Genomic DNA, 16,765 nt, shown 5'->3' with positions numbered 1-16,765 from the left:
AGTATTGTGAATGAAAGAGTAAGGAAATGGAATGACGAGTACAGTTAATATTGGAAAAGACACTACAATTAATATACAAAGGCCTGAGGAAAGAACCAGAGTATTTAACGAGAGAAATGCGAATGCAAGAGAGACGGAGATACTTAAGGAGTGAGTGAAACACGCCTGGTGATGGGTCAACCATGAATTTCTATCAAAGACCAGTGAAGCTGAAGAGTTGGAATACCATAAGCTAAGGAAATGAGAGAAAAATGTAAAGAAAAATTCAGATACTCGGTAGCCATACCCTGGCAAAGGGGGAACACCACCCTATATGAGCCTAGTACTTGTTCAAGACCTAGAAACCAAATTCTGTGAAAGGAAAGGATTGTAATACAGCCTTGTAGGAACTGTATGAACTGATCAAATGAGCCACAAGGGACTACTTAAAAATATTGTACTAAAAGTGAAAAAATAAGAAACTTGCTGAAAGCATGCCCCAGGAGAAGGGGGTTATTTTCCTGTCTTTAGTTGTTAGAATAGTGGTAGGGCCAGTTGCTTTAGTTTGGATGGTGGACACTTTTCATTTGGACATTCACTGACCACTGCCAAGCACCTTAGTTAGCTTGATTGATGGGGAAAACCCCATAGAAATGGGGACAGGTAGTCATTCTGATTATTCTTTAATAAAACCTGCATTGAAATGGCCTGAAAGAGTCTGTGTCCTCCTTCTTATCTTCCAAATTACCTTTAACTATGGTTCTCCAGCATTGGTGGTTTTCATACACCATCCCGCCAACCCCACTTTAGGCTAATTGTCATACGCGCACCATGCATTCAAGAATCTGGAAATGGCATCCAACAGTGGACCTAAAAGTGAGTGCTGCAACAAATTCAGGAATTTGCACCCTCTCCCCACAGGGGAGATGCCCCGTTTGGGATTAGGGAGATGAGCCTGCTAAGTTTAACACATAGGACAATGCCGGATGCCACTGGTGGTGACCCCCTCCTCAGGCAATCTCTAAACCGGGATATACGTTATCCTCCCTTGTCTTAAGGGCCTAATAGTTTTGTTGGTTATATGGGTTATAACAACTTGCAACTCACTACATTAATGGCTAGTATCCCACCCTTTTCAGGCACCATCCATACCTCAGACAGGAGAGCAGAGGATATACCCGCTCCTGGGTTGTATGGAGGGTAAAGATCCAATTAGCATTGAAGAAGAGGAGGAGATTAGCCAGCAGAGCTACAGAGGAGAGACTTCCTCCTGGGAGTTGTGGCAGGAAGAAGGGAACAAACTGCGGACGTGATGGATCGAGCCTTGGTCGATGTCACGTAATGCTCAGCAACCCTGCCGCGAAATAACCTAGAGAAGCCTGGTCTAGGACACTGTTTAAGCAGTGGAAACCTCCTCGGCAGCAAACAAGCAGCACAATGAGGAACCGATATCCAGCATAATGAGAGCAGTATGGGAGTGCCGGCTTCCTCAGATAATGAACACCTGGAACGGCGGAACTGTGCCGGCCTATCATCAGGGATGAGCACTGCACATAGATGGCACATGGTTGATTCATGGAACCGAGAGGAGGATGGAAAGACTTCAAATCAGACCCCAATGCGGGGTGATAGAATCCAGACTCCAAGGCGGGGTGTGAGACCTGAGACCCCAGGGAATGAACTGACTGTAGCCGAAGCAGAGTACCTGGTATGAACTTTACAAACCAGGAGGTTCCCAAGAATGAAATGTGACCAGAGACTGAGACAAAACCCTGGTAACCCAGGGAGAAATGGACTGACCAAAGACTGACAACCCGAGTAGGGGAAGGTGGAAGGGACACTTGTTGTCTTTACTGAACTGTGCAACGAGGCAAGAAACGCCTCTTCTGATAGACGCATCAGACTGGGGTCAGAAACCACATCTCTTTAGTTTGCCAAATGCCTCTGTTAAAATTGGGCTTTTTTCATTCATAGTCGGCGGGGCAGAATTTAGGCTAGAGCAGGTTTCTGGACACAGTATTGACTTGTTTTGTAGGACGTCCTTTTTGGTCTCAAACGTAGAGACTGCTTAGGTTTTGGGTATGCCAATGGAGAAATACTCGACCCAAAATGCCATCTTGTCGGTCTCCTAATTCCGACTTAATACAGTGCCCATTGGCTGAGGACCAAGTGACCCAAAATGTGATAGAACACTACATGGAGTGCAGTTCCTTGTTGAGTACAATTGGAACTACTTTAATCATGTACTGAGGATTCCCACACTGACAATGGGCAATATTCAACAGCGTGTGCATCTCCCGGAGTTGTTAAAGCTACCAGTGCTGGATAACTAAGTTACTTGTAGCTTTTTCTTTTTTATTACATGGTCTCTTCTTATTTCACACCAATATGATAGCCAGAGTGAACAGTTGATATCTACATTAAATCATCCGAATGAGTACTGTGCCGTTTTAAAAAAAAAAAAAAAAAGAAAAAATCTTTTTTAATAGTTATCTCTGTTCAAGGACATTTAAAAAGAAAATGTCTTGTTTATTTTACATTTTCATACAACTACAAGCAATCACATAAATATCAAAGTTAAATGCAAAAAGAAGAAATATATGTGAAACTAACCACATTAGAATCCAGGTACCCCCAAAGACAATACACACAAACACCACATACTACACTTACGTCCCGTCCCCTTTCCTCCATACTGTATGGGCGTCCCTTCCAAGGGATGGGAGACGGAACATTTTTCACCAGAAAAATATTGTTCCCATTTAAATGTAGAGTTGGGCAGGGGTGTGGCCCAGGGAGCATGCGCTGCCCGGACTCTGCCCTCTGGCGCCACACCTCAGTCCCCTTTTCCGTGCCGATGGGAATGGGCCGAATTCACCAGCGCTCCTGGGTTTGGCTACGGCCATGTAATTCCACGTGCGGATACTTATTCTCTTTGTCTTTTCTTTGTCTTATCTATCATTCAAGTACTCTGTACTCAGATGTCACACTCCTCCCTCGCGCATGTCGACTTCCACAGGGTTCAGCTGGTGTCCATCCTGCAACGGGCTCTGCCCAACTTCAGGCTCGCATGCCCTCTGCCTATGTTGCCTTGGCTCAGACCACGGCTGGCAATCATGTTTGGCGTGTCACTCTCTGTCGTCGAAGGCGCTGAAGAACAGACTAGCCGGGTGGAGGGAGCTGTTCCATAGGTCGCCTCCAGAGGATCTTACGAACTTCGTGAAGCGTTGAACCGAGCCCAAAGTTTGGCTGATGTTTTCTAGTGCACCCTGCAAGGGAAACTCCTTCCCAGGGACTCTCCCGCGGGGGAAGCACCGGCCAGGTCCTTCTACTGGCACGTGCTCGAGGCTGCTACAGCTACCGGCCTTCGTGTCGAGGGATCCTCGGATCCTTCTGGGTGCAGTGTCGAGGGACCGGAGGGTTCTTGTACCGGGGCTACGCCCTGTTACTGGCACAATGGCCTAATACCAGCAGTACATCTGAGGGGGCGCCTAAACGCAGATCTACCAACCCCCGGGTCGAGGGTGTCACACCTACCGGGCCGAGGAGCAGGGTGTAGGCCTTGTGATCCACACGCAAGAGTCTTGAGCCAGGCCCAGCGGGCCAAGGAATACGTCCAGACACACGGCAGGCAGCTCAACAAGATGGCCGCCACGCCTGAAAGGGGCATCCGTCCGTCGCCATTCCACGGATTCGGAGAAGGAGTGTCGAGGTGGGACTGGCCTCAACCAGGTACGTGGCCTACAGTCTACCCTTCATTTGCTCAGGGCAACTTTCCTGTGCGTCCATACAGACTGGGTATGCAACGGCTCCAGCAGCCCCTTGCTATCCCATCACCCCTCCCACCTCTTTGGCCAGTGAGGAGGTGCTCTTCGAGAAGTTTCTCTGCCTCATGAGGTCCCCGCAGATGGGGGTGATCATCAAAGACGCAGTCAGGGAAGTCCTCCCGGCCATTACAGAGGCACCACAGATGCCTTTGTTTATTGACAAATCTAAAGATTCAAATCACCCATATAAATCATTGACAGATGTCCATTTCTCAAAATAATCCTCAAGCATACCTTTTTTTGTAAATGAAATCTTCTTTTAATTCGACAAAATCTGTAATTCACAAATCCAATCATCTGCCTGTGTTTTTTTCATGATTTGTTTGATAGCCAGTATCAACGACTCATCTATCCATTGGTTATTTGTCCGGCCTACAGAACATCTTCCGGATTTTGATAACGCAGATGAAGCGGGTAGACGAGAAAAGGATATACTCAATCCACCAGGTCCAACCTATCCACTATATCCTTCAAGTAGTGATGCATTCTTGTACACTCCCACAACATATGTAGTAAATTACCTGCCTCCAAACCACAACCCCAACACAAGTCGTGATCAACTAGCCGAAGTTTATGCATATGTACTAGGGCCGAGTATGACCGACCCAGTACCTTCTGGTGAATCGGCCTCAAATTTAAATCCAGTTTTGCCCTAGAGCCCTGCCCTCAAAACATATTCCCAATATTACGGCGTGATCTCACACTGACGATCCGCCCTCCCATTTCTGTCACAATTCATCACGTTACACAAACCCCAGGTCCATTGGGAATAACTTAAGAAAGGTAGAGACTAATCGTGGAGGTGTGTTGAAGATCTCACACCAACCTGTTCTCTTGTCAAGCGGTGATTGTGACAATCTCATTCAATGCATTAACCTACGGAGGGTCATATACCTTTCTCTTTCTCGTTTCCCAAAGCAGTATTTACGTCTCAACTCTTCAAAACCTAACACATTTTCTTTCTTTCAGACATCACCAATGTTCATAATCCCTCTCGAAATCCAGCTCTTCCATTTCAGTGTTGGATTATCAATCTGCATTGCAGTATTATTCCATATGGAAGCCTCATAGGTAAACCACCAATCCTTTTCATTCTCTTCAAATCAAGAAGCCAACGCATAATTAGCTTCAGTCGAGGGTAGGGAATTACTTCTAGAATTTCTTCTATCCCTAGAATCTACTTTGTTCACTGACATCGTATTTACCACCTCCTTTTTCAAATCTACCCAACACAGCACCTTATTCCCCTCTGGAGTAAAATAATAAGCTGCCTTTTTTAGCATGAACCCTTTTTGATACCCAAATCTGGATAACCAAATCCACCTTCACTAACAGCTCGCATCAGCATGAATCTAGGGAAATTTTGGTCTTTTCCCAACTGCCCCATAAGAATTTCAGAAAAACTCTGTCAACCTGTCGCAGGTTTTTCTTTGTAAATTTCAATGGTAACGTCTGAGTGATATACATTACTTTTGGAAGGAGCTTAATTTTTGTTGCGTCTGCTTTTGCTCATAAAACTAATCCCAGTTTCTACCATCTCTTTATATCTTCTGAAATCGTCTCAAACAATCCATCTACATTGTAATGCACTACCATATTCAAGTTCTGCAATTGATAAATTCCTAGATACTTCGCTCGTTGATCGGACCATTTACAGTCTCATCACTCAAAACAATTCTTAGTGCAAGTGGGTGGTAAAGGAAAGACCTCAGTCTTATCCCAATTTATTTTGTGGCCAGACAGCTTTCCAACTTCCTCAAATACTTTAATAACGCACTACCTTCTTTCAGATTAGTTAAAATCACAATCAGATCATCGCCATATGACAGTACCTTATGTTCCTGACACCCCCACCTCCCCCTTACCCCCACAAACATACCTCGAATACCGATCTCTTGTCTAATGCACGCTTACATTGGCTCTGATGCCAAATTAAATAATAAAGGGGAGAGCGGGCAACCTGGTCTAGTGCCTCTCATCAAAAAATGTCCTTAGAGATAACTCCATTCAACCCGATCCTCGCCTTAGCTCCTGCATGGAGCCAATCTATTGCACCCAAACAAATCTCACAAAAAAAACCACCTCCTTTTATTTTGTGATCCAAAAAAGACCAACATACTCTATCATTTTCCGCATCCTAAAAAATCATTGCAGCTCCAGCAGTCATCTCGCCATGTAATCCCAAAATCTCCACCAGAGGTTAATAAATTGGGTGATAATTACTACACTTTGTGGGATCTTTATCTTGCTTTGGAATTAGGGAAGTGAGCGCCTTTCACATGGATGGACATAGGTTCCCATATCTTAGAAAGAAATTACATAGTTCACACAAAAAAGAAGATAACTGATCTTGCAATGTCCTATAAAATTCTCCTGGCAAACTCTCTAATCCTGGCGATTTACCAGCCTGAAGTTGAGAGATAGTTTTTGTAACTTCCAATTCTGTAATCTCAGCCTCAAGCTCAGCATACTCTCTGGCAATAACTTAGTTGGACAATTAATATTGCTTTGGTGCTTATTTTAGTATTGTTTGGGGCTTCTGCTGCAGATTCAAATCTCTGAATTGTAAAGCCTGCATTGGGCCATCTTGCCAATATACAGGCAAGGGGGATACATGGTTCACTTTCTTTTTTGCCTTTGACTAGCAAAATCTTTTGGCTGAATTGGGGCACAGCCTATTAAAGCCTTTGCTCCTCCTCCTACTTCTGACCAGCACCTTATGTTACTCATGTGCACACTTTTTTTTTTTTAGGTACTGACCTTGATTGGAAATTGAGGACTTGCACAAAATATTGTGCCTAAACATCTTGCCAAGTCCATCGTAGCTCTTTACAGACAGGTTTTCAAATGCAAGAAACCATGGGTATAGCAGACATTGTGCTTTACAAATGCCACAAACCAAATCGACCATGATTAACTTAACATGCTCTGCAATTGCATCAATTGTGCATAATCTCTAAAATTAACCTTCTTTGCAAATATAGAACAACTGGTGGACGACGGAAAGGCTACATGGGACATCTCACACGAATGGCTAATGCGTTAGTGCAGAGCGCAGAAAAAGGTCCCAACGTTTCCCTTTTGGGACATATGCTGAAAGGTAAGGTTCGTTATTTCTGTCCTTTTGACAGGTTTGCGTTTTAAAAGTTTTGGTTATTTAATTGCTGTTCTTCTAATTACTTTTACATTTGTTTATAAAATAAAGATGCATGATGGAGTCTTTCCCTACTTTTAGAGAAGATGTATACATTTGTAACACCAGAGTTGTCCATAGTACATTAACACTATTAAATATCTGTACGTCCTGGCCTTGGGGAGAATTGGGGAAAAACAAAACAGCCAAGTTGCTCTCAGCTCCCATTGTGTAATTGAGTGGCCAGTAAATTCCTTTTGCACTGTCTCTAACCCTTGTATGTGTGCTTATCCAAAGCAGTACAGTTCTCTTTATTAATATTGTAAGCAACCAATGTTTGTCTCAAATTTGGCACCCTAATGTTATCAAAAATACATCCTTAGGTTAGTTTTTCTTTTTTCATTTGTCGTTTACTCAATGTCAGACTTCGTTATTTTACTGGTGATTCCAAGTTGTGGACATTCATGTCTTATTGAACAATAATGGACATGGTGGTGAAGTCCATGCTCCTGTGGTCCTGTATCATCATATTATGGGCATATCTAGCACCCTGAGCAGGAGACTAGAGGGTGTACAGAACAGCCTTTAGAGAATTTAAGGGGCGAAACTCCAAAACATAAAGCCACCAAAAGTTAGCATGCATTCAGATTGACTGTATGAAAACATTACACTGCTAGGGAAAATAGTTAAAGTAATACTTCAGTTATATATTGTTGCCAAACATTTCACACTGATCTAAGTGGAATACATATACGTTCAGTGGTAAAAGCCAAATTGTCCATTCTTTGGTCTAAAACTCAAACTGTAAGGGGATCCAGGGAAAATGTCCTGAGGCAAGTACTTCCAAAGTAACTTTTGGGGAGTTCCTGATAAGTTCTGAAGTTCTCACCAGGAATTAAAATGACCAAGCCAATGGGTATAGCCATGGTTATGGGGAAAAGAAAGTTAAGTAATAGTTTTGCCCCACAGGCATGGGGAAGGCAGCAACTGACCCCCGAGGAGAGACACTTGAAGAGCTTCAGTGCCAGGTTCGGTAGGGATGCAGCCAATTCCGGTCTGGTCCATTAGAAGTCTAAGACAAAATGCAGTTGGAGACCTGCAGAAATCTTTGACACTGAACCACAGGGCATCTCTGGGTATCTCGAATAACCCACTAGCCCAGGAGCCAGCGATAAGTACTCAATGTAGTAGTTCCCGACAATCCGGTTCAGAAGAGGTGAGCACAGCTCTTCTTTTCAGGTGCAGTTTACAAGATGCAATCAACCATGGACTTGAACCACGGAACGACAACCTATATGACAAAATAGAAAAAATTACCTTCACAGGAGTGGAGGACGCACCAGCCAGAAGTGAAAGCAACCGTGAATATGCCTCGAGGAAGATGGATGAACCTGACCCAGCAGATTCCAGCAGTTTGATGGACAGAGAGACAGCCAACCCACACAAGCTGGTCCCCGACTATGGTGCAGGCGTCCCAGGATGGCCATGATATTGGGTTACCAATATGCTGCTGTACGAGGGTGGCTTCGTACACCATGGCGAATTAAAAAGGATCATTAAACAAACAGTTGTAAAACAACCCAGAGATGGCCCCAGAATGTATGTCCCAGGAAACACACACAAGGAGTGCCAGGGGTAGGACCAGGACAGCCCAGGAATAACAAACTGCAACTGAAAATCAAAAGCAGAGTTTAGGGTACAGAGCGGGAAACCACCCATCCAATATGGGCAAACATGGTCACCAAAGTGAGGAACAGCTTTTTGGTGCCAAAATTTTCCCAGCAGGTATGTTAATTTGCAACCGTTTGAAGAAAATCAAGCAGAATTGAGGGCGGGTTTAGGGTCTCCACTAGATAAACCTACACACTCCTAGGCAGAGCCTAAGCTAACGGCCTTTCGCACACCAGAGCACCTACTGGATGATTTGATGGTCCACCAATCGTCACAAAAAAATGCCAAACATTCAGTTTCAAGTCCACAGGCTGTGTAATGGCCATTCAGTGGTCTAAACTAGTCCAGATCACTATAGTGGAGGCAAGGCTGGGCTCAGTGAGCCTATGTGTGTGCTACAGCGATTTAAGGCATTCCTCACAGTATTCCTAAACTCCTAATTTTCCTAAATTCCAAAAGACCGGGAAACTAAATGGCCAAGAACGGGACTTAAAAAATATATTAGTATCCCAACAGCTACTAAAAAGGCACAAATGCGGTAAATCTGCTTGCACTCCTGGTGGAGTCAAAAGTAAATTACAGCTGCCACCAGCCTACTCCCTAAAACCAATATAGAGTGATATCCTCACCCCAAGGGAAAAATGGGATGGTTAAAACAGCACCTGTTCTAGGAGCCATATGAAATACCATTTGACCATATACTAAAAAAAAGGGTTGCCGTGGCAGGGGAGACTTCAATACAAGTCCCCTGTCCATTAAAAGGGATCTGAGATTCCAAAAATACCAAGTGGAAAATGTTACAGCGGGACCACAAAAAATGAATTCTGCTCTAATGGATGCCTTATCCATTTACTCCCTCCAATTACATGTTTGTAGGTAGGCCTGTGTTTTTTTTTCACACCCGTCATCTCCACCGGCCATTGAGTTGCTGGAACTCAACACATTGTATATGAGCAAGGTTCTTTTTTTTCTTTACTTTTTTTTTCTTTAAACTATTCTACTAGGCAAGGTGATGGATCAAGATTTCCAATCAAGAGGCACACTCTTCTCCCTTAGCGACCCAAAGAAATATTGACATGTCTGCACAAGGCCTAATGCAGCTGAGTACTCTGATACCCAAGAACCTACTCTCTGGTGGTGATTAAACACTGGATGTGCTTTTTACAACCTTGGCTGAGAAGTGCAGAAGAACATACTTGCCTTGCCCTTTAAGGACATTTACAGGGTCCCCCAGCAACCAAAGAACCAAGGATGTTTCACCTGTCTCATACTTGCCAGCCCTACTGATTTAGGCAGTATGCTACTGCTTTTTGAGCAGTCCTACCGCCTACAGCATTGTATCGCAGATCCTACTGCTTTTTACAGTGGCAGGTAAATTATGTGACTCGACAGCAATTAATCTGTCTGTGTGTTGGGCGGGAAAGTGATAAATGTGAGTGATGGGCTCAGATCAATGCACTGACCTGACAGCTACATGACTGCCCTGCACTCTTGCCGTGACATACCTTAGATGAACCACCAGTGAAGGCAAGTGGCAGAGCATACCACCATCACATAGCATCTGCCTATCAGACTGAGGAGGGTATCAGTCTCCATGTTGTTCAGTGTTCAACATGCGCTGCAAATTGACAAGGGGGGTCCTGGGAGTCTCTCTGCCAGAAACTAGTCCTGGTTACGAGAGACATACCCAGATTCATTAGCTCACTAACTTTCACAGAGAAGAAATATCCCAAACATATCAGTCTTAGTCCTGCCCTGGGGCAGTCCAGCACCGAAATGCTAGGCAATTATCCTCTTGGGATCCTGGGCACATTTCGCTTTGCTCCATTTAAAGTGGGCCTGGCCTATGAACTTTGGCGCTACAGTATAACCTGCTTTTCTCCCCTTGCTCTGAACTCTTAAAAGTGTTGGGAACTGTTTTATTTTATGCTCTGCCTTTGCTCTCCCTTTTTAACCTAAACTATTGGAGTGCTATCTAGGTTAAGCGCTCACTTCTGTCTTAACAAATAGTTGTGCTTTAACCCTGACTTGTCTGATAGTTATCAAGGGAGGTTTGTATACTTACCTGACTGTGTTTTAGATTACTTTTCATTGAGAGTGCTAGTGTATTACCTAAAGTGTGTTTTAAATAAATGACTATATACTTTTTATACAAAGCTCTGGTCAGTGTTTGTTTGCTCTACTGTGTTTTGGCCCTATTGTGTATACTCTGCATACTGCCCTACTCTTCTTGAGAGAAGTCTGACTGCTCAGCCACAGCTACTGGGTAAATCTGGGTGGTGCAGACTGCTACCAATTGGGTTTACTGCTGCTCATGTAGTCTTAATCTTTTTGCAGTGTTCCCCATGGGAACTGCACAGGATTCTGCCTAACAGTCATTGTTATGATAAGTATTATTTTTGAAACTTGAAAAATCCTACATTTTTTTGGTCACAGAATGTTGCCAAGTATGCTGTCCCTCCCTCTATCTATGACTTCTTAGCCGATTTGGGCACCTTTGATGCTGTCCAATCTGCTGCAATTGAACTGCTGAAGTCCTTTTCCATCTTGCCACTCAACTGCCTCACACATCTTTAAGTTTTGCTCGATGCCCCACTGTCTTCACACCTGAGACCATCAGGTCTTCTACCATCCACCAGCTCAACCATGCTTGGCTGATTACCAGCTTTTTCAGACCTCAAGCCGTGGCTCCTGCAGTACCGCGATGCTGTGTTGAGCTAATTGAGCTTGCTAGATTCCGAAAGCAAGTCTTCGCTTCTCCGCTTCTCCACATCCAACACTGGCAAGTCTTCCAGCACTATTGACCCGGCACCATGTACAAGTTCCCCAGAGTTTTCAACCGCAAGCCGATTCCGAACCACATGCATTGTTGGATCCCGTTGAGCTCCCCCCCACTTCCCCTGACGTGTCACCAGCTCGGTGCCAAAAGCACTCACATGATCAGTTTGATGCTGAAAAGCCTGCAAAGAAAGAATGAAAGGTACTTGTAGTCAGTGCTCCAAATAAGATTTTAAACTGGGAATTATTTACTCCCTATTTTTGAAAGTTGGGAGTAAAATTATATTTTAGGGAGTAAAAACATGAGGCCTGTTCCCAATGGGAGTATTTTATGAACAAGTAAAAATATGTTCAACTGTAAAACTAAAATATTTTTTGTGAGAAATACTTCTTTAAACCAAGTTATTCATGCACATTAAAAGATAAATGTGACCTCTTCTATAACTCTAGTTGTTTCTTCCTGTGGTACTACATGAACAAAGAATAAGAGCAGAAAGAACAAACGCAACTGAGCATCACTGAAGACTCACAACAACTGCAGAACACACTCCCACAGACAGGAAAGACAACAGAACCAGCGCAGAGAGAAGAGAGAAATCCCTCTACCTAACTCCATACCTCGCAAATAACCACTCACCAGAACAAGTTTCTCTGTGGGCGCGTTTAAACACAATCTACTAAGCGCCTTACAAATGCACAATCAATAAATAAATCCAGATATCGATTTATCCGCAACTCTGGAGAACTCCCAATGCCCACATTACGCCTCAATATACCTTCAGAGATGGTCCAAACTGACCTGTCTCTGGATAATATGGTCCGAGAGATTAGCCTACGCTTTCCTCCCATTTCCCCTTCTCAACAGGATAGTGCACAAGATGTACCAGAAACAATTCTCGCTGATCCTTATAGCACCAATGTGGGTCAGACAGCTATGGTTCTCTCATCTCATGAGTATGTCAGACTCCCCTCCCAGGAAACTTCCCTGCCCATAGAATATGCTGTCACAAGAGCCAGGTAAAACACTACACCCATGCCCCCAAACACTGAACATAGCAGCTTGGCTCCTGAAGTCATAGTTTTGGGATCCTCCAACTACTTAACACCAGGCATTGTTACTCCAATAAATGGAAACGGTTTGTCATTTGGTGCACTACTAAAAACATCAGCCCTATTGACTGTTCATCTAAAGGTATAGTCCTTTTACTCATGCATCCTGTCCCCTTTCCTCCATCTTTGTGGGCGTCGCCCAACATGGGAACTGTACCAGAACCTTTGGCAGAGCTGGCCCGCACATGGGAGCCCTGCAAGACCCTGCCCTCCAGCGTCTCACCACAGTGCTTTTTTCAACACAGGCAGTGTCGACGTTTCTGTTGCGGGTACCGGACCCAAGGCGTGTCATCCCATGTCTGAGCCCGCATGTGGCTCGGGGACTTCGTGTCCTCTTGCCCAGGGCGTGGCGCAAGGCCCCTGAGCCACGCAAAATGGTGGCTAAACACTGGTCAGAGCCTGCTGGGCCTGCAGCCGTTTTGGGTTTGAATCGGGGCCTGCCTGGTCTCTCGCCCATTGAATCGGCCTTGCAAGAAGGTTCTAGTTCCCCTTCCCTCTGGAAGCGGCGTCAGACTGTATGGTACAGGCATCTGGTCTTCTCAGGGGTACATCTACCCATTGCAGCCTTGCGGCTACATACCTTGCATGCCTCAGTGCTTTGACCAGCAGCGGAGAACCAGTGCTTCATAGGGCCAGCCCCCTAGGGGCTCCTGAAGAACTTAGTGAAGGAGGTACCTCTCTGGCCCCCTACTCAGAGCCCTCTCCCTGTTCCTTCAGCGCTTCCTGTACTAGTGCCTGTCCCACTCGCGGTCCAGACATTACCGGTTGTCCAGACCCCTCTGCCTCCTATACCACCGACGCCTTCCCCTCAACAACAGTTTGACCTGTTTTCGGCTCCAGGCCTACGGGGCACCCCCGCCGGCCCCTGTGTCCCAAGGCCCGGACTCCCCTCTGTCTGTGAAAAGGTGGGTGGGAGGGACCATGATGATGAACCCTCAGCATCTTTTAAGGGCTTTCATGACCGCCTTCAGGGGCTGGCCGAGTTCTTGGGGGGGGGTCCCTCTGTCCGAAGCGGCCCCCCCAGGAGTCTGGAGGGCTAGTAGAGGTTTTGGGCATGTGCACCACGATACGCTGCGGCATCCCTCTCCCGAAAGATGATCTGCAGGTGGCAAAGGATGTCTGGGAGAAGCCCAGGGCCAACGCTCAGATGAACATGAAGTTGGACGGCAGGTTCAGGCTGACGGACAGGGAACTAGTCCTCCTGGCCTCCCATCTTCAGCCGCATTCATTGGTGGCTGCGGCCTAGCTCTATTCTAAACCATCATCATCTTCGTCGTCTTACTCCTCGGGAGTCACCTCCAGTTGCCTATCCAAGGAAGAGTATTTGCGCAAACGCTACTATGCCGTGTAAGGACTGCATCTGCATCTGCGGCAAGCCAATGCTGATGCCCTTTTAGCCGCCGCTAACAAGAAGCTGTGGCGGGAGCTCAGAGTATCTGCCTGACCTCCCTCTGAAGAGGCAAGGTGCCTTCAAGGCAGTCTGGCGGATGCCCAGGTCGTTGCACAGTACCTCATGGAGTCTTGGATCTCCCACATCGACGCAGCCAGCAGAGGGTTGAGATGAGAAGGCCGGTGTGGATGCATACCACAAAATGTTCCACTGGCATGCTAGGGATGATCCTAGATCTGCCCTTTGAGGGCGTGGACCTCTTTCATTCATAACCCGATGAGTTGACAAAGAAGAAAACCTCTACTCAAAACGCCAAGTCCTTGGCCATCCTGAGAAATCCAGGGCAGAAGCCCTTTCCTCAGTCTCAGGGCAGGACCGAGTTTAAACCCCAGCACTTTCACCAGCTTCAAGGCGTTCCAGGACCGTGGTACACAGAGGCCTGACAAGTCACCCAGCAACAACAGGAGGAAGCAGCAGAGGGCTTTGGGTGGGTTTTTCCACTCCCCCTCCTCTGCCCCCGCCTCTGATGCCAAGAAGCAGTTATGCCATGACCGGTGAACACAGCTCCCCAGTAGGGGGCCAGTTGGCTCTTTTCCAGGACAGCTGGAAGCATTTTTTCAAGACTATGGATTTTTTCTATAGTCTCAACAGACTTCAGACTTCAGTCTTCCTCTTCCTCTGCCACCCTCTACGTGAGATAGGGTCCCCAACCCTTTTTCGGTAGATCCTTTCTCTTTTGGAGATGCAGGCGGTGGAATCGGTTCCTCAATCTGACAGGGACTCCAGTTTCTACTCCAGGATTTTTTGTGGTACCCAAGAATATCCAGAGTGGCCTGAGGGTAGTCCTGGACCTGTGATTTCTCAATCTGTCTTGAACGCTTGAAAGCTTCAAGATTACTCCCGCCTGTTGTATCACTTCCAGTGCAAGGTGCTATCTTTTGGCCTCAATTTAGCCCCTTGTGTGTTGACGAAACTGATGAATAGAGTGGCTGGTCTCCTCCGCATGGAGGGCTTTTATCTGGATGACTGGCTAGTCGGGCCAGCTCTCCCAAGGGTGCAGCACTCCTGCAAACAGCTGGCAGACATTCTGCGCCAGCTGGGGTTTTCCCCTCAACCAGCGGAAGTCGCAGCTGACACCCTCCCAGGATCTTATTCGGATTGCACTTTCTGGCCAACTCAACCACCTCTGTATCGTGGTTCCAGCACCTTCTGGGACTGATGGCATCTTGCCTGCTCAAGGTGCAAAACGCCTACCTAAAGATGAAGCGCTTCCAGCTCATCTGATGGCCAATTGGGACAGGAGGTGGGGCCTCAATCGGACAGGATTCCGATACCCCTGCTCCTCCTCCCGGATCTTTGCTGGTGGCTGATGGACTGAAATGTGGCAGTGGGAGCCCTCTTTGCCCGGCCAGAGCCCACCCCGCTTTTGACAATGGATTCCTCTCTTTCGGGATGGAGGGACTACTTTGGAGAGCTTCTCCATTCATGGCACATGGTCTAAGGTAGAGGCCCTCCAGCATTTCAATCTGCTCGAGCTCAGGGCAGTGGGCCTGGTGCTCAAGGCTTTTCTGCCCCTCATCGGGGGCAAGGCAGTTTAGGTACGGACGGACAATTCCATGACAATGTTTTACCTGAACAAGCAGGGTGGCACCTGTCACCTGCCACAGACCCTCTCCCTCCTGTGCATGAAGGCAGTGGCGATATGGGAATAGACCCTTACGGAAGGGATTCAGATCTCGGCAGTCCACCTCACGTGGAAGGGGGCCAGCTGTCCCGCTTTGGGTTCATCACCTATGAGTGGGAGTTTCACATCAACTCCTTGTTGCCCCTGTTCCAGAGATGGGTGTTTCCAGATCTAAACTTCGCATTTCCTCCGAATTCCAAGTCTGTCCCCTTCCCCTCCCCCCACGTGCTTTGCCTTCCTGAGCGGGCCAGGGGTCTTTAGGGATGCATTCCAGCACTGCTTGCTTGGGTGCAGTTATGTGTTTCCTCCAACGTTTTTACAGCAGACACTCCCAAATTCCAGATTCTGGGCTGCAGCTGCATCTTGATCGCCTTGGACTGGCCGTCGAGGGCATGATCTTCGGACCTCCTGCTGTTGCACTCCCTGGGGCCTATCCATCTTCCGGTACCCAGAATGAGCTTCCTAGCACCGCAGGGCAGGGCATTGGAGAACCCGGCCAGGCTGGCCTTTGCGGTCTGACTCCTGACCAGCTGAGGTTGCAGCATGCTTGGTTTTCAGAGGACAACTGGAACATCATACAGGAGGCCATCTACTCGATCCCAGTATAAGTGTAAGTGGACTAGATTTTGCCACTGGACTTGTGACAAGGGGCTGGACCCACTCACCAGCTTCGTGGATGCAGTCCTGTTTTCCGCTCATCTGGCTCGCTCTGGTGTTCAGGTGTAACTGCTGCACCTATTTGGTGGCCATTGGGGCTTACAAGAATTCCCCCAAGTAAATATTTTCTGCAGCCAACCCAGTGGTTAAGGCTCACCTCAAGGGGTTGTCTAGGCGTATTCCTCCGGTGCATAGGCCACATTTCGGTCTGGGATCTCATTGTGGTTCTCGCGGCCTTGCAGCGCAATCCCTTTGAGCCGTTGGCATTGGTGGAAATCAGACTGGTGCCACTGAAGACAGGGCTATTGGTGACGCTTACCTCCGTGCTCAGAAACAGCGAGTTGCAGGTGTTGTCATCATGTGAGCCCTTCACCAAGTTTCACAATGACAAGGTCATTTTGCGCACACATCCAAACTTCTTGCCCAAGTTTGTTCCATTTAAATCAGGAAATCTGCTTGCCAGTCTTCTTTCCGAACCCATAGTTGGAGGCAGAAAGTGCTCTGCATTCATTGGACCTCAAGAGGGTCCTTAAGTT

General features: G+C 46.7%; 1 protein-coding gene across 5 annotated transcripts in view; it reads left to right on the top strand.

The window, feature by feature from the left end:
- Positions 1-16,765, top strand: part of PPP6R1 (protein phosphatase 6 regulatory subunit 1) — a 1,952,116-nt gene that overhangs the window by 1,002,678 nt on the left and 932,673 nt on the right. For all 5 annotated transcript variants that reach the window (XM_069638194.1, XM_069638176.1, XM_069638186.1 and 2 more), the window contains one exon: positions 6,791-6,906. In XM_069638194.1, coding sequence (XP_069494295.1) covers positions 6,791-6,906 — 116 coding nt within the window. The remainder of the gene's footprint in view (positions 1-6,790; positions 6,907-16,765) is intronic.

This window comes from Ambystoma mexicanum, chromosome 1q (assembly GCF_040938575.1).
Source record: "Ambystoma mexicanum isolate Mex_15411 chromosome 1q, UKY_AmexF1_1, whole genome shotgun sequence".
NCBI classification, from domain to species: Eukaryota; Metazoa; Chordata; class Amphibia; order Caudata; family Ambystomatidae; genus Ambystoma; species Ambystoma mexicanum.
Note: the sequence above shows the minus strand (reverse complement) of the source record. Positions and strands in the feature narration are given on the sequence as shown.